This window comes from Capra hircus, chromosome 11, assembly GCF_001704415.2.
Source record: "Capra hircus breed San Clemente chromosome 11, ASM170441v1, whole genome shotgun sequence".
NCBI classification, from domain to species: Eukaryota; Metazoa; Chordata; class Mammalia; order Artiodactyla; family Bovidae; genus Capra; species Capra hircus.
The window spans coordinates 4,755,233-4,773,618 of record NC_030818.1 but is presented as its reverse complement, the minus strand read 5'-3'; the positions used below and the strand labels follow the sequence as shown (position 1 = coordinate 4,773,618).

Genomic DNA, 18,386 nt, shown 5'->3' with positions numbered 1-18,386 from the left:
TTGTGAGCTGTATACCAGAACTGCTTAAGGAACGCGAAAATGTTTCTCCTTATGGTAGCTGGTAGAGATTATGATCAGTGATTAGGTTCTGAGCGACCGATAATATATCTCATTTTGAAAGTCAAAATAAAAAGATTACTTTTCTAGACCCCTTATAGTTTGGGTATTTATGCTTGGATCTATGATTTAATTAGAGTGATTTTAAGATTAATTCGTATAAAGGTCAGGGTTATTTTTTTCCATTAGATATCCAGTCATTCTGTTATTCCTCAAAAGCAGTGCTGTCCAGCAGATATATAATATAAACACATAAAATTTTTTATTTCATAGTAGCCACATTGAAACTGTAAGAATAAAGATGTGAACATAATTTTATCATGTAATTTTTATAATCTCATATAAACAAAATAGTATTGTTTCAATACATAATCAATATTAAAATGTTAGTGAAATGAAGAACAAAGTCTAATGAAAAAAATAAGAAAATTAATTGATAATTCTTGTTTTATTTTAGGACTCTCAGCTTGCCTCCTCTGGACACAATAATCCAAGTAAGAAATGCTTCTTTCTGTAGCTTCATATGTAGGGGTGGAAGTGGGTGAAGAGTGGGGATGCATGCAATATACAATAGGTTTAAAAGAACTTCACTAAGACAAAATCAAGTGGGGAATATGAGGGCCATTTGTTAAAGTGCTGCCCACATGGATAAGGTACATCGTGACCTTGAATGTTCTATCTTTATTCAAGGGAAGTAGGGACAAAATATGACTTCCCTGGTGGCTCAGATGGTAAAGAAGCTGCCTGCAATACAAGAGACCCAGGTTCGATCCCTGGGTCAGGAAGATCCCTTGGAGAAGGGAATGGCAACCTACTCAAGTATTCTTGCCTGCAGAATTCCATGGACAGAGGAGCCTGGTGGGCTACAGACCATGGGGTCGCAAAGAGTTGGAAATGACTGAGCAACTAACACTTTTTACTTGGGGCCACAGTATAAAATGGTGAATTTCAGAGTAGCCCTAGGAGGAAGTAATACCATCCTTTCTTACAGTTGGCCTCTGGTGTGTATGAGGGGAAAATCTTTTTAAAGGCAACTAATGAGTTACCTAAATTAAAAGAAAATAGGTGGGCAAAGAGAACAATCAGAATATCTCATGATAAATGTTCTTAGAATCCATGAAGAAACCATGCCCTCTTCTGGGGAGAAACAGACTAAAGTGTCCTAGAAGGAATTTCGTTGTTGAACCCAGTGTATAATAAAACACTGGGGCTTCATCATCAAACAGAGAATATCATTCCATGAAGTATTGTTTTAATTCTCTTCTTCAGCAGTGCTAATTGGTATTAATATTTTCTTGAGCATTAAAAATGCATAAGCCACCCCATCCATGTCATGTAATCACACCCACAGAGACTGGGCTTTGTTCGTCTCTTGACCAGCCAGTTGGCTAAAGAGCATTGCTTGCAAATTTCAAGGCTATGTTTGAACGTGAAAATCACTCTGAGCCAGTAGATGTGTCTGGGGCTCACCCACTGAGCATCTGTGAGGGCAGAAAGATTATGGAGAAAAGACATCGGGACAAATGCATTAGAAAGCCCTAGACTTTCAGTGCACAGCTAGAGGAAGGTCAGGGGAGGGGGATGATGGCATAATAGTGCATAGGCAATCTCATTAATTATCCCACCCTCTGTTGGAATGTGCTGTGAGCACAAGCACCAGGGAAGAGGTGAAATTCCAAGGGACTTGAAATCTATAGAAATTAATAAGTATAATAGTAAGGAAAGGAATCAGGAGATGCATGGTTAAGTTCATGAGGTGTGCAGGCCTCGGCATCATATGCCAAAGACAAGAGCATACAGAAGAATTGCCTGTGCTTTGCTCACCATTTCTTTCCATTTCAACTTAAACAGCTCAGGGTAAAGGGAGGAGATAATAGATATAATAGAATAAATGTACTTCCTCTCAGCTTGGAGTCTTTGACATAAAAAAGAACAAAGGAAATAGCTGTTCAGTCCCTTCTGTGTTCAGGCTCTTCTTTATGTCCGCTCTTTCATTTAATCCCCACAGTAGCTGTATGAAGTAGGCATTGCAGCCTCATTCTGCACAGGATGAAAATGAGATTCTGCAGTTAATACCTAGACCATGGTCACATGGCTTAAAAAAGGTGACAGGATTTGAATTCAAGGATCTCTGTCCCAAAGACAATAGGCTTTCCGTCCCATAACCTTGACCCCTAAAAGGTTGCTTCCATCCCTTCCGTGTGAGATTAAATTCCTGTCCAAGATTCTTGTTTGCTTCTGGCCTATTTTTTTGGCACTGCATGACATTTTCTTGCTGATCCTACCATTGAGATAATGTAAGCATGCCTACCTTCTTTGGAATTGTGAGTGGCACCTACATGATATGGCATAAACCACATTCTGGCAATTCATCATCTAAGGATATTTGTTATTGACTTTCTCTTTTCTAGGGGTAAGGGTTTGTTTTTTTTTTTTTTTTCGAATAAAGCTTCTCCCATTAAAAAGATAATATTATTATTTAAAAATCAGTGATGTGGTATGTTTGTGTATACAAGTGTGTGCATACACACATACCCAGAATGGAATGCTATGCAGCAAAAAAAAAAAAAAAAATATTGTCAGGCGGGTGTATGCTCCTTGGTTTTTGTCTTGTCGCAACAAAGATTTGGAGTGATGGACATGAAAGCCCCCTCGGCGTGTCACAGCTTTCGGGTCTTGGATAGACCGTGTTATAGCTCTCAGGTCTCGAATGGACCGTGTTATAGCTCTTAGACAAATCAGTGTTACAGTTCAGTGTTACAGCTCTATTTTATTTAGAAGATAGCAGGAAAATCCACCTTCAAGGCATCAGGGCACGTCGATCCAAAGACACGAAGAGAAGAGCGCCTCAGTGCGCGGGAGAGAGAGCGAGCGAGCTGGCGTTGGCTCCTCTTTTTATACGTGTTTTTTTTGTTTTGTTTTGTTTTTTCCTGGGCCTGTCCTGTGTAAATTGGGCCAGCCAGGAGTATTGATTGTTTTACCTGAGGTCCTCACTCTGGTCCTTGGACCTTCCTTTGTTCTATTTTCGTGGGCTTTTTCTCTTCATTGTCTTTTAGCCACCGCCGTCCTGGATTCCTTTTCCCTCTTCTGACTACCTAGCAGAATGAAATAATGCCATTTGCAGCAACGTGGGCGAACCTAGAGACTGTCATGCTGAGTGACGTAAGTCAGGCAGAGGAGAGAGACCATGATATCACTCATGGGTAGATATAAACTGTGACACGAACGCATTTACAAAACAGAGCCACAGTTACCGAGACAGAAAGCAAACTTACGGTTACCAAAGGGGAAAGTGGGGGAACAAATTAGAAGTTGGGGTTAGCAGATACAATTATGTATATAAAATAGACAACAAGATCCTACTGGATAGGACAGGGAACTATATTCAAAATCCCGTAAGAAATCATAATGGAAAAAAATAAAAATCAGAGTGTCCTCTGTCTATTATAGCACCCTGGAAACTTTACAGAGCGGGTCCTACCAGCATCTCCTGTGCTGTTTCTTGCATTTAGTTTGGAATAATTACAGTTTGGGGAATCATGACTCCACTAAGTATGTAGAAAAGAGGAAAACACTGAATTTCAGAGAAACAAAATGTATCTTGATAGACTGATCTTCCCCGCTCTAGGTCAGTGCTTTTTTATTTTTGAAATTAGAAAACTATGTTATGTAGATACTAAGAGAAAAGAGTGTATAAATTAAACAGAAAATTATTTTTTAATCCAAATCTTTTAAAAGAGAGCTGCTTTAGCAAGCTTCAGTTCCGTTCAGTGCAGTCGCTCAGTCGTGTCCAACTCTTTGCGACCCCATGAATTGCAGCACGCCAGGCCTCCCTGTCCATCACCAGCTCCTGGAGTTCACTCAGACTCACGTCCATCGAGTCAGTGATGCCATCCAGCCATCTCATCCTCTGTCGTCCCCTTCTCCTCCTGCCCCCAATCCCTCCCAGCATCAGAGTCTTTTCCAGTGAGTCAACTCTTTGCATGAGGTGGCCAAAGTACTGGAGTTTCAGCTTTAGCATCATTCCTTCCAAAGAAATCCCAGGGCTGATCTCCTTCAGAATGGACTGGATGGATCTCCTTGCAGTCCAAGGGACTCTCAAGAGTCTTCTCCAACACCACAGTTCAAAAGCATCAATTCTTCGGCACTCAGCCTTCTTTACAGTTCAACTCTCACATCCATACATGACCACAGGAAAAACCATAGCCTTGACTGCTGATTACCAATTAATTTAATATTATAAAATGGCAGCTTATTAAGTGTTGAGAAACTTAAACATTAAAATAGGTGATGCATGTTTATAGTTTCTTAAAGGTGTGAGAATGTCCCGTTCTTGTGTCAGACTGAGCATAAGCACTTCTTTCCCTCCTTCTGAATCTGCATTAAAATAACCAAAAGCGGCAGTGAAGGAAGGAAATCCATAATAGCCCTGAAAACAGGAAAGAATTTCATTAGCAAACCAGAAATTCAGCTGAGTTTCTGGAAAATGGAGAGTGGGTGGGACTGTGCTGTTAGATGATCCTGGGCAGGGAAGGTGATGGCTCAGAAAAAAGAAAATAATGAAACAAACATAAACAATCCATAGTGGTGGTGGGAATGTCCTTCAGAGCTCACTCCAGGAGAGGCTGAATTCCCTCTCAACCCCAGCAGAGAAGAGGGGTGGACTGTAGACAGTGATGGGAACATGGCTGTTCTTCCAGCCTTTACGCCTCCACTCCCATCTTGGCAGGTTTTCATATGGAGCTTTCAGTGTGGTTTTCCTCCCCCAGAAACCAACGTACAAAAAAAAAAAAAAAAAAAAAAAAGTAACATTTGCCAAGAAAATTAACAGTTATCTAGAACTTCTAGCTGGGAGCTGGTACCTAAGAGAGAGGGACTTTCTTGGTAGCTCAGCTGGTAAAGAATCTGCCTGCAATGCAGGAGCCTCTGGTTCAATTCCTGGGTCAGGAAGATACCCTGGAGAAGGGATTCTTAGGCTTCCCTGGTGGCTCAGACAATAAAGAATCTGCCTGCGCAGACAGTAAAGAATCCGCCTGCAATGCAGGAGACCTAGGTTCTATCCCTGGGTTGGGAAGATCCCCTGGAGGAGGGCATGGCAATCCACCCCAGTGTTCTTGCCTGGAGAATCCCATGGACAGAGTCGTCTGGCAGGCTAGAGTTCGTAGGGTCACAAAAAGTTGGTCACAACTGAGTGACTAAGCACAGGCACATACATGCACCTAAGAGAGAAGCAGAGTAGATTCTGAGATAATACCAAACCTTGAAAACACACATCTATGGTTCAGTTCAGTTCAGTTCAGTCGCTCAGTCGTGTCTGACTCTTTGCGACCCCATGGACTGCAGCACTCCAGGCTTCCTTGTCCATCACCAACTCCTGGAGCTTGCTCAAACTCATGTCCATCAAGTAGCTGACGACATCCAACCATCTCATCCTCTGCCGTCCCCTTCTCCTCCCACCTTCAATCTTTCCCAGCATCAGGCTCTTTTCAAATGAGTCAGTTCTTCACATCAGGTGGCCAAAGTATTGGAGTTTCAGCTTCAGCATCAGTTCTTCCAATGAATATTCGGGACTGATTTCCCTTAGGATTGACTGGTTTGATCTCCTTGCAGTCCAAGGGATTCTCAAGACTCCTCTCCAACATCTAAGGTTGGTGGAAGAAAAATCAGTTTTTCTCAAGAGGGAAATAAACCAAAATGCTGTACACCCAGACTAAACTGCTTCCTATTTTTGCTGGGGGTTCAGAGGACAGTCAGGACTCCCAGCTTGTCTTGAGAGTTCTTCTCTCCTGAACTCTAATTAACATACTCTGTCCACTTAGAAAAAGCTGTAAATCAGCCTCTCCCTACAAGGGAAACATGTTAGCAAGATAGATCAATATACTAATACAGAAAATCCACACCAGTACTTTTTAACCAGTTTGAATTCACATTCAAAAAGGTGAATACATAACCATGAGCAACAAAGAAAAACACTGACCCAGAGGAAATCTACTTAATTCAAGAAACAGAAGAAAAAATTTTCAAATGTGACTGCAGTCTTCAGAAGCAATTGAAATTATTTGCATCAAATAAAAAGAACAGATTGGTATGAAAAAGAAGCAGTTATAGATCAAATGAGTACTTGAGAATCAAAGATAAAGTTGACAAAATTTTTAAACTTAATAGAAATGATGGATAATAGCTGAAGTCTAGAATATAAGGTTGAAAACATTTTTTTCCTAATATAAAGCAAAAGCAATAAAAAAATATGAAAGGAAATTAAAGCACATAAAGATTAGTCATTACAGAAAGATCAAATCTGGCTATTTAGAATATACCACACAAAGAAAACAAAGAAAATAGAGAAGAACAAATAAAAGAATGAGAATCCCTAGGGAAATGAGCACTTATTATCAAAAATATTTATATACAATAAAACAAGAGACCTTGAACAAAAGCAAAGAAAAACAACAGACAGCCAAGAATTAAAGAGACCTCCAAGGACTTCAGATACTGGAATTACCAAGCTCAGAACATAAAATAAGAATGTTTATGTTAATTTTCAAAAATGAGAAAATTGAAAATATGGTAGCAAAAGTATTTGAAAGTATACTAATCAGAACCTCTACAGAAATTAAAATTTATTTGCTTAGGTTTAACTGTAGTTTAGATATAGGTGAAGAAAAAGTAATGAATCAGGAAATTGAACTTAAGAAATTACCTAGACTGCAGTCGAGAAAGGATGTTTAAAAACCTGGGATATAAAGCAAGAAGGTCTAACATATATTTAACTAGAATTCCAGAAAAAGATAAGGAAAGAGAGGGAATGTTAAAGGAGATGATGGCTGAAATTTTTCCACAATTGAAAAACTCTACCTTGCAGATTCAAGAAATCCAATGAATACTAAGCAGGATAAAGAAAAATAAGTCCACACTAGATACATAATAGTTAAACTGCAAACCACATAAATAAAGAAAAATTCCTAAAATACCATTTAATAAGGAAGCAACAGTTAAACTTCCGGTTGACTTTTGACAGCAGCTGTGGGAACCAGGAGACAGTGAAATTATAACTTCATTTTTCTGTATGTGGAAACTGACAAGGTTGATTCTCACATTTATTTAATATTACAAAGAGCCAAAAATACATAGCTCATACTCTTGAAGAAGAGCAAGGCTGAAGGCTTGTGTTACCAATATTATGAATGAATGAATGACTATTTTAGCTAAGTAATAAGATGGTAAGGGACAGGGAGGCCTGGCGTGCTGCAGTCCATGGGCTTGCAAAGAGTAGGACACGACTTGGCGACTAAACAACACCAAAACTAAGTAATGAAGATAATAATAGACAGATTGGGCAGTGAAACAGTATAGGGGAAACAGACCCACAGACATATGAAAACCAGATTCATGTCAGAGCTAACAGTGCAGATCAATGGAGAAAGAACGGGCTTCTTAATAGGTAGCGCCCAAATAGCTAGTAATCTACAGGGAGAAAAAGGAAGTTAACTCCTACCTCACATCACATATAGAAACCATTCCAGGTATTTGCAAAAGACCTAAATGGGACAAGTAAAATTATACACTTTCAAAAGGGTATAGAGAACATCTTTCTGATGTATTTCTTAAATAAAACACCAAAAGAAAGTGTCAAATAAAGGAAAATAGCAGGTTTTTATTGATGCTTTTGAACTGTGGTATTGGAGAAGACTCTTGAGGGTCCCTCGGACTGCAAGGAGATCCAACCAGTACATCCTAAAGGATGTCCCAAATATTCATTGGAAGGACTAGTGCTGAAGTTGAAACTCCAATACTTTGGACACCTGATGTGAAGAACTGACTCACTGGAAAAGACCCTGATGCTGGGAAAGATTGAAGGCGGGAGGAGAAGGGGATGACCGAGGATCAGATGGTTGGATGGCATCACCAGCTCGATGGACATGAGTTTGAGCAAGCTCCAGGAGCTGGTGATGGACAGGGAAGCCTGGCGTGCTGCAGTCCATGGGGTCGCAAAGAGTCGGACACCACTGAGCGACTGACCTGAACTAAATAAGGGGATGCTGCACAGCAGCAGGATGAATGAACCGAAGCTAGGTGCATCATGCTGGCCGAATCTAAAAATCACACTGTTGAGTGACAGAAGTAAGCTCCAGAAGAATGCATGCGGTACAAGTCCATTCACGGGAAATTTAGAATCAGGACAAACCGAAGAGTATTTTGCTTACAAATAAATACAGGACAACCAAAACCATCAAGAAAAGTTGGAAGATTAACACAAGATTCCATTACTCGCTAACGGGAACTCAATAGGATGCAAGCCTAAGAGGATTCTGGGCTGTTTATTGTCAGTGTCCCATTTCTCGGCTTGCAAGGTGTTTTCACAATTAACCTGATTTACTTTTTAAAAGATGTGTGTGTATGTGTGTGTGTGTGTGTGTGTGTGTGTGTGTGTGTGTTCAGTCGCTTCAGTTGTGTCTGACTCCTTGCAACTCTATGGACTGTAGCCCACCAGGCTCCTCTGTCCATGGGATTTCCCAGGCAAGAATACTGGAGTGGGTTGCCATGCCCTCCTCCAGGGGGATCTTCCCAGCCCAGGGATCCGTCTCTTGTGTCTCCTGCATTGGCAGGTTTGTTCTTTACCACTAGCACCACCTGGGAAGCCTATATATATATATATATATATATATATATACACACACACACATTTTTACACACATTACATGCATGCTCTATTGAACTTCTTTTTAGAAAAGACATAGCCTTTGTCTGAGACAAATTAATCTATGCCACAGTGAGATGTAAGAATGAAAATCCATTTGACGTAAATGCTGGGGACCAAGTTTAGTGACAGGCCTTCTGCACAGGTCCAGTCTTTCTACTGTTTCTTAGAGATTAATATTTATATTGCTACAATATTATAAATTCCACTATTCATATATAATTTTTCTCATTGGCCTATAGGCACTTCCCAAACTTAAATTATTAATTAGATTAATATTAATGAGATGGCTCAATAATTACTGAACAGAGTATAAATATTTTAAATCTCGACTATGCAAGAAGAAAGGTATAGCTGTGCAGAGTAGGATGTGATAGAGGGAGGGGAGAGCAGGAGGGAAGAATAAATGGGGGGGTTTCTTCACTTCACATAGTATAAAAGAAAAGGTACTGTCAGAAGTTGATTAATCAAAAAATAGAGGATTAAATTTATTTAAAGTTAAAATACCCACTAGACATTAAAAGGGCTTCAATATAGGAGACCTGGGTTTGATCCCTGGGTTGAGAAGATCCCCTGGAGGAGGTCGTGGCAATCCACTCTAGTATTCTTGCCTGGAGAATCCCCATGGACAGAGGAGCCTGGTGGGTTACAGTCCATGGGGTCACAAAAAGTCGGACATGACTGAGTGACTAAGCACAGCATGGACATTAAAAATAGTTAAAGAACTGGCAACAATTGTAAGAAGGGAAGTGGTCATATAAGTATATTAAATACCTTCTCTCATTTTTCATCTTAGAAATTATTATGTATCTCTGAAGTTAATTTCTCTAAAAATAAGTGTATTATTTCGCATAATGGTTGTTACCATGAGCACAGATTACTTTCACTATAAAGAAATGCTCTAGTATAGCATCAGCTTCCTTCCCAGCAGAATGCAGCCCAGGTCTACTTTGATTTCCTTTTCATAGTACCACTTACGTAGAGTGCAGTGGTACTCCAGTAGTGCAGTCGTTTTCAGTTAAATTAGACATTATCTATCTTTCCAGACAGAGTACACGCTATATAAGCCCTTGGTACATTTATTGGATTAAACATGTAGCTACTGTAACTTTTTAAGTGGCCTATTGGAGCCTCAAAACTTTCATACGTCAAAGTCTGTATCCTTCTCAGCGGAACGTGCACATACGTCATCCTCCTCTTTCCCACTATCGCGTGGGATTCTGCGGTAATGAAAGGTCATCGGACAGCAGACATATGCTGAGTGTGTATATGTGCTTGGTCCTGTGGAAGGCTCAGGGAGACAAATACAGAGTGTCACGCTGAAAGAACACATGAGATGAACATGGACACATTGCTATATTTAAAACAGATAACCAGCAAGAGCCTGCTGTACAGCACAGGGAACTCTATACTCAACATTATGTTACAACCTAAACAGGAGAAGAATCTGGAAAAGAATGCTGTTTTTCACTCGCTAAGTCATGCTCGACTCTGCCATACCATGGACTGCAGCATGCCAGGCTTCCCTGGCCTTCACGGTCTCCCAGAGTTTGCTCAAATTCATGTCTGTTGAGTTAGTGATACTATCCAAGCATCTCATCCTCTGTCACTCGCTTCTCTTCCTGCCCTCAATCTTTCCCAGCATCCGGGTCTTTTCCAATGAGTCAGCTCTTCTCATCAGGTGGCCACAGTTGCAGCTTCAGATACATGTATCTGTATAATTGAATCACTTTGCTATACACCTGAAACTAACACAACGTTGTTAATCAACTATACTCTAACATAAAATAAAAAGTTAAAAAGAAATTTAAAAAGAAAAAACACAAATAATATAGATATACATGTACATATCTATTTACATGTGTGAGTACATACGTACGTGTGTGTGTATATATAATTTTTCTTTCTATGGCTCATTTTTTCTCTCTTCCTATCTGTAATTATATTTCCTCAAAAGATCAATTCAGGTCCCTTCCAAAGGACAGCAATGTGGAATCTACTGTGAAATCAGCTGAAATAGTCAGAACGACCCCCAATAGTCCTGTTTGGTGGTAGCAAGGAAACATCTCCTGAGCACCCAACTGGAAAGTCTCTTCCTGAGCACTTTTTCTGGCTTACATTCATCATTTTTCCCTTGGGTCCTGATAAAGAGCCTATGATTCTTCCTGGCTTGTACACTCAGACATTTCAAGTTAACTTCAGAAATTGCATCACCTAAAATTTCCAGATATTTGGGGAGAATTTTGTGTTTAGTTCTTTCTGATGAACAGACATAGTTTCAATTCCTGACCTTATCCTGAGCTCACTTTCCCCCCAGAAAGGTTAATTCATGATCAGCTGAGAGCATTCACTCCCAGACTGTTCACAAATGCCTCATTTGGCCCTGTTGCATCCTTCCTGTTTGCCAGAATCTGTTCTGTTTTCCCCGTTGCCACAACATAAGTGCTGCTAAGAGCAGAGGTAATCAGCTGCAGCTTCGCGCCTGCACTGATCCAGCCCTCCCCGCAGCCCCCAGACCCCAGGTGCAGTAAGGCCTCTGTCCCCCAGCCCGCAGGTTATCTGGCAGCATTGCTGATCAAGGTAAAACATATTTATTCAAGCATCCAAATAATGTCTTCGTAAGGCGTATTGATTTTTTTTTTTTTGACATAAGTTGTTCAGAAATGTTTACGGTTGCCTGCTGTTTACGTTCCTGATGATGATGAGTTGTGGGGTGACTTCTGGTGGCTGCAGACCAGGAAACATAACCAGTTTCTCCAGATGAAAGGGGGAAAAGTCACTGTGTTTAAGAAAAGTCAAACCTCCGTCTAGTTGTCTTTCTCACGTTGGGTTTTAAGCCAGCTTTTTAACTCTCCTCTTTTATCCTCATCCAGAGGCTCTTCGGTTCCTCTTCACTTTCTGTCATTAAACTGGTATCATCTGCATATCTGAGGTTGTTGATGTTTCACTGAGCAATCTTGATAAGGACAGAGGAGTCTGGTGGGCTGCAGTCTATGGGGGTCACAAAGAGTCGGACACACCTGAACCATAGCAGCAGCCAGTTGTCTTTACCTGTCTTAGGTAACTCTGTATTTGGGGATTCTGGCAGGAATTGTGGTTACTTATTGGAAAGTAATTCTGGAAACTACTAAATTAGGTTATTTTCTAGCATGAAAGTAGCTGACAAGGTCTTGCCTGTCTCTCAATGAGTTCACAACAGGTCTGGCCTGGAAGACAAAATATGATATGGAAATATGAGCTTAAAAGTCTATTAATTTGCTGTCTCTACTTTTACTTCACCATGATTTCCTATGTTTGGGGGCTCTGTCTGATCAGTGTTTGCTGCTGAGGCAGTTAAAACAGGTGTTGTGACTTTTTTACAAGGTGGCTACCCTTCATGGGCGCTTCAAGCACTATGTGGGCACTCATTAGCACAGTCACGTCTGAGATAGGTGTGTGGGTCATATAGAATGGTCTTCTTTCTCTCACAACTGTTTCATTTCCTATAAGGAAAAAAGAAGCTTGGACAGCATCTTTGAAGTGTGTTCATCATGTGATTTAGGAGGTCATTCCTCAGCCTACGTGTCAAAAAGGAGTTTGGTACAGGGCATAAACCTGAGGCCCTTAATGATAGACTGAGGGCTTCTACAAGGTCTCCAGGCCTGACTTGAAATAGCAAAATGAAGCAAGTTGCCACCTTCAGTCCCATCCCTTGCAACTCATAGTCTTCTCTGGGGTTTGTTAAGCTATTAGCAGTGCATAGCCGGCATAACCAGAGCTAGCTCACGTGGCAGTCACGACCCTCCTGTCTCCTCTGTTGCTGCTTAGTCGCTCAGTTGTGTCCAACTCTGACCCCATGGACTGTAGCCCACCAGGTTCCTCTGTCCGTGAAATTTACCAGGCAAGAATATGGAGTGGGTTGCCGTTTTCTGCTCCAGGGGATCTTAACCCCGGTATCGAATCCATGTCTCCAGCTTAGCAGGTGAATTCTTTACCACTGAGCCACCTCCCAGGTGGCCCTTCTTCTATCTCCTAGCCTCAAGGAAATAAAAAGAAGCACCTTGTAATATGAGGATGTATAGTTTCAAACCATCAGTGGTTGAGGATCTAAGAATTATATATACTGTGAGAGGAATTTGCCCTTTAAAACTCCAAAAAATGGACCCATCCAATCCTTGACCACATACGGCAGAAACGTTGCTTAACTAGCCTCTCAGGTGGTCAGGAAGGATTTCTGATTTGCATCTTATTCTGTGCTAACAGGGTGACCCCAGAATCTGCTGCCAGGGTTCTCTGCAGTGTCATTCTTAGGGATCTTGTAAGCTGGGGTGCAGCCTCAGTGTTGTGTACAATCCTCTTGTCCAAGCTCTGATGCTGCCCACCTGGTTTCGCTTGTGTTAGGGCTAAACACTGGAGAAGGCAGTGGCACCCCACTCCAGTGCTCTTGCCTGGAAAATCCCGTGGACGGAGGAGCCTGGTAGGCTGCAGTCCATGAGGTCGCTAAGAGTCGGACACGACTGAGTGACTTCACTTTCACTTTTCACTTTCATGCACTAGAGAAGGAAATGGCAACCCACTCCAGTGTTCTTGCCTGGAGAATCCCAGGGACGGGGGAGCCTGGTAGGAGGCCGTCTATGGGGTCGCACAGAGTTGGACACGACTGAAGCGACTTAGCAGCAGCAGCAGGGCTAAACCCAAGCTAGGCACCACCATCCCGCGTGGCGCTGGTGGTGCAGAACCCACCTGCCTGTGCAGGAGACATAAGAGACTGAGGTTTAATCCCTGGTTTAGGAAGATCCCCCAGAGGAGGGCATGGCAGCCCACTCCAGTATTCTTGTCTGGAGAATCCCATGGACGGAGGAGCCATAGGGTCACGAAGAGTTGAACACAATTGAAGTGACTGAGCATACACATGGCAGAAAGCGTCAAAGTGCCTTGCATCTAGAATGCTAATGGGGTTTATTTCCTTAAATTTTCTGTAAAATGAAGGGGAAGAAAACAGGTTCCATCTATAAGATATTTATCTTTAGGCAGGGTCTCCACTCTGAGCCTCTGGTTGTTTGCAAACAGCTCCTTCGTACCTGTTCATAGATCCATGCCCGGCAATTGTATTACAGAGAAGAAACTATTTTGCAAATCCAGTTCTTGGACAATAAAAAGATGTTTTAAAAGCCTCCTGCTGCACATTTTGAATGATTGTTAATATTGAATCTCTCTTAAATCTTAAAGGCTGTAACACTCACAAGGTATTTTTTTTTCTGCTTCCTTTTTTAAGAGAAAGGTGATGCCGAGCCAGAGAGTCCAGACAATGGCACATCGAATACATCGTAAGTCTCTTTCCTGTTTCTATCCCGAGTTCTCTAACACGCTTATAATACAAAATAGCGCAAATATCTTGTTATAGTAATAATAATAATGGAAGGAAGTCTGTGGTTCTCTTTCTCATGATAATGCCTGCTTACATGCTTTTGGATGCAGTTGCATTTTGAGGTCTTTCTAGTGCTTTAGCCCAGTAAGAGCAATCTTGAAAACACAAGGCTCCTCTTTATAATGTACAGATAGATGTAATGAGATTTGATGGTATTATGGGGCGGAGGGAGGGAGGAGAGCTTTTGGAACTTGCTCAGCAACGTCTATCACTGTCATAAATAATTGGAAAATGTTTCTCACATACTGGGAGATCGTCTGTCCTACACACCTGGGAAGTACCTGTGTCATTTTAAAGCCTGCCCTTTGCAACCTCACCTCTGAATTATGTGAAATGTACAGTTATAGACATGAAGGATTATCCATGTTTTTGAGTTAACAAACACAGTTGTAAAGAGATAAGAAAGGGCTCTTTTAAAACACATTCCACATTTCGTCTTTCTGCTCTCAATACTCAAGCAATCGAAAAAATGTTTGGATGATTAATTTGATGCCAAATTTATGTGCCAAAGTTTACATAACTCACGAGCTAACAAATTATTTTGGCTGAATAGGAAGTAGTAACAAGTTTTTTTTTCTTAAAAATCATTATTTTTTATCATTTCTGAGGAGTTAAATGTGATTTCTTATAAGACAGTTTTGTGAATATATCTATATTTGGACCAGTGCTCTTCTTACTAAGCATTTAAAGTGCTTTCTAGCCATTAGAAATGACAGCTTGTGATATAACATTATTGAGTGTATTTGTCCAAGATGTGTTTCTCAGTCTAGGAAGAGTCTTTGGCTTGTATAGGATGACGATTTATTTCGTAAAGATTGTGACTATTTGCTGGTTTTTCTTAAGATATATCCTAAAGTTATATCCTAAGATATAAGATATCCTAAAAGTTATAAGTGGTTCTGTTATCATGATTTCTAATGATATAATGAATGTGTCTGGTTTTTAATTATTAAAATAGTACTAATTTTTAAATTTTTTACTATATAAAATAAGAAAAGGGTTTTAATGCCATCTGGAGGCATTCTAGAGAACTGAAAAGGGTAGAGTCACTTTTAAAAATTTGGTTCTTTTGAACAACGTTTGAGACTAGATAAAAATTTATGCAACTAAAATGTAAACTATTTGAGAGTAAGTTTTATTTTTATAATTAATTTTATAAAAGTGTTAATTATTATAGAAGCAACCATTTTTCAACAAAATCATTTTAAAAGCAGACAAAGATACATACAAAGTATGTTAGAAAGCAGCTAGCATCCTACGTTTAATTTTTTCAAATTTAAAATCACATACAGTGGGAATTCCCTGGCTGTCCAGTGGTTAAGACTCCATACTTTCACTGCCCAGAGCCCAGGTTCAGCTCCTGGTTGGGCAACTAAGATCCCACAAACCTCACAGAACAACCGAAAAAGAAAAATCACGTTCGATAGACTCAAATTTTGTTAATACAGTTTCATGTGCCACTAAAGCTCTCCTTCCCTTATACATTTCTGAAAAGTCTTAGTTTCTATAACTCATTACCTTAACAAAATCAATATGTTGTCTGAGAAATTACTTTTAAACCCTCCAGAGATTTGTGAATAGTGAAAGCTTGAAGCGTGACCCCACATTCCTGAACAAAGCAGTTCCTTATTCATCTGCTCACATCCTGCCTCTTGAACTAGAAATAGCAGAAATAAAGTCTGAGGTTGGACCTGTGTTAAAAGTGGAGACTTCTGAGCTTGATCCTCTCATAGAGCCCTCTAGCAGTGGTTCTGTTACGATTAGGCAAGAGGAATAGCTTATTACGAATGAAGAGCAGGAACTCAGGCTGCCTTAGACTCGGGTAGAGATTTACTGTCTCTATGTGATACCCTATCTGAGCTTTATCTAGATAAGCTAGTAGGGCAGGGATAGTATCCTTATTTTTCGTATAAGGAATCTAAGAATCAGAAAAGTCATTCAATTTGAGTGATAAAACTAGAACACAAATCTTAGGATATTTTGCTTTTTTTGGCCATTTACCATGATGAGGGGGTGAGTGGATCTTAGGAGACAAAACAAAGTCGTAAGTCAATCCAAGTAGAAAAATGGGAATCTATTTATTTGTTAAATGGTAAGCATATTAGTTTGCTAGGGCCTCTGTAACAACGTAGCACAAACTGGGTCCCGTGAACAAGAGAAATTTATTATCTAAGTTCTGGAAGCTAGAAACCCAATATTATCATTAGGGTTTGTTTCTACTATGAAGGAAGGATCTTTTTCGAGGTCTTGTTCATTGTTCTGTGGATAAACATCTCCCTGAGTTTCTTCACATCATCTTCCTCCTATGCACGTCTCTGTGCCCATATTGCCCCTTTTTATAAAAATACTAGTTATGTTGGATTTTGGCCCACCCTAATGATTTCATTTTAACATCATTACCCTGGTGAAGACCCTGTCTCCATATAAAATCATCTTCTGGAGTACTAGAAGTTAGGACTTCAGCATGTGGATTTTGAGAGGATACTCAACATTAAGGGTCAGGATAATCATAATGATTCAGAAGCCAGTTCAGCAGAATCAGAGTGTACGGATGCCAGAAGGTGGAGCAAGCTGAGAAGACCTGATGGGTATCTGCTAGGTCACGTTAGTCATGTCTGACCCTGTGTGACACCCACCAGGCTCCTCTGTTCATGGAATTTTCTAGCCAAGAACACTAGAGTGAGTTGCCATGCCCTCCTCCAGGGGATCTTCCCCACCCAGGGATTGAACCCAGGTCTCCTGCATTACAGGGAGATTCTTTACCATCTGAGCCACCAGGGAAGCCCGAGATAACCTGATAAAGCAGACCAAAATTATGAACTCCGTCGGAACTGAAGGGGTGAAGCAGCGCAAAGGAAACTGTCGCTAACATATACACAGGCCCTGGGAAAGGCACACGTTCCGCATTTGTGGTTTGGTGGGAAAATGTCGACTTCCAAGATGCCGCTACATCCCTTTGTCTGTAGAGTTCCATGAACTGTGAATTATTTAAAGGCATTCTATGGATTTAAATTGTAGTATAAAATTGAGTCTCCATACAGCTCATTTTCCAAGGAAGCATCTTTCCTCACTGGCCTCTTTTAAAAGTGAGACGGTTTAGTTGCGAAGTCATGTCTGTAACCCCATGGACTGTATGTACACCGCCAGACTCCTCTGTCCATGGGATTCTCCAGGCAAGCATACTGGAGTGGGTTGCCATTTCCTTCTCCAGGGGATCTTCCTGACCCAGGAATCGAACCCAGGTCTCCTGCATTGCAGGCAGATTCTTTACCAACCTAGCTGGAGATTAGCATTATTTGTGATGGCCAAGACATGGAAGCAACCTAAGTGTTCACTGACAGATGAATGGAGAAGCAAAATGTGGTCTATGTACACAATGGAATATTATTCAGCTTTAAACAGAGGGATATCCTGCTACTTGTGACAACACAGACGGACCTTGAGGGCATCATTCTAGGTGAAATAAGTCCAACAGAAAGACGAATACCATATAACCTCACTTGATGTAGAATCTTTAAAAAAGAGAGAGAGAGAGCTCATAGATACCAAGAACAGATTAGTAGCCTCCAGAGGCTGGGGGTGAGCAGTGGACAAAATGGGTGAAGGTGGTCAAAACACACAAACTTCTAGCTATAAAATAAAAAAGCCCTGGGAATGTAACGTAAATCATGGTGACTATGGCTAATAATTCTGTATTAAATATGTGCAAGTTGCTAAGAGTAAATCTTAGAAGCACTCATCACACACACAAAAAAGTGTAACTATGTGTGGAAATAGATGTCAACTAGACTTACTGTGATGATCATTTTGCAGTATATACTTGTATGGAGTCATTACTGAAACATTGGTAATTAACGTTACTTCAGTAAACATTACCTCCTGAAACAAGTAAGTAAGAGCGGGAGGTTAATCATAACACATGATACGTCACTGTATAGGGACTGCCTTATAGGACAGAGTAGTCTGGATAACACCTGAGGATCCCTTCAGGATATATTATTGAATGGTTTTCTGAGTATTCAGAAAGATGAGAGTTTTTTAGATCTTTTTACAGTTTATTCTTAGCACATACACAAATTAAAATTTTTGTGATAGAATGCCAGTGTTCTCAGTGATAGAGAAGCTTATGTTGGATTAACTCTCCTTCTGATAACTATTGAAAACTCCGGATGAAATATTCTTAAAAAAACAAAACTTAGAATTTGAAGACACTAGAGTCTGATC

The 18,386-nt window shown here is 40.5% G+C and overlaps 1 protein-coding gene across 2 annotated transcripts in view; it reads left to right on the top strand.

The window, feature by feature from the left end:
- AFF3 (AF4/FMR2 family member 3) overlaps positions 1-18,386 on the top strand; it is a 576,000-nt gene that overhangs the window by 375,148 nt on the left and 182,466 nt on the right. For both annotated transcript variants that reach the window (XM_018054921.1, XM_018054920.1), the window contains 2 exons: positions 515-551; positions 14,010-14,061. In XM_018054921.1, coding sequence (XP_017910410.1) covers positions 515-551; positions 14,010-14,061 — 89 coding nt within the window. The remainder of the gene's footprint in view (positions 1-514; positions 552-14,009; positions 14,062-18,386) is intronic.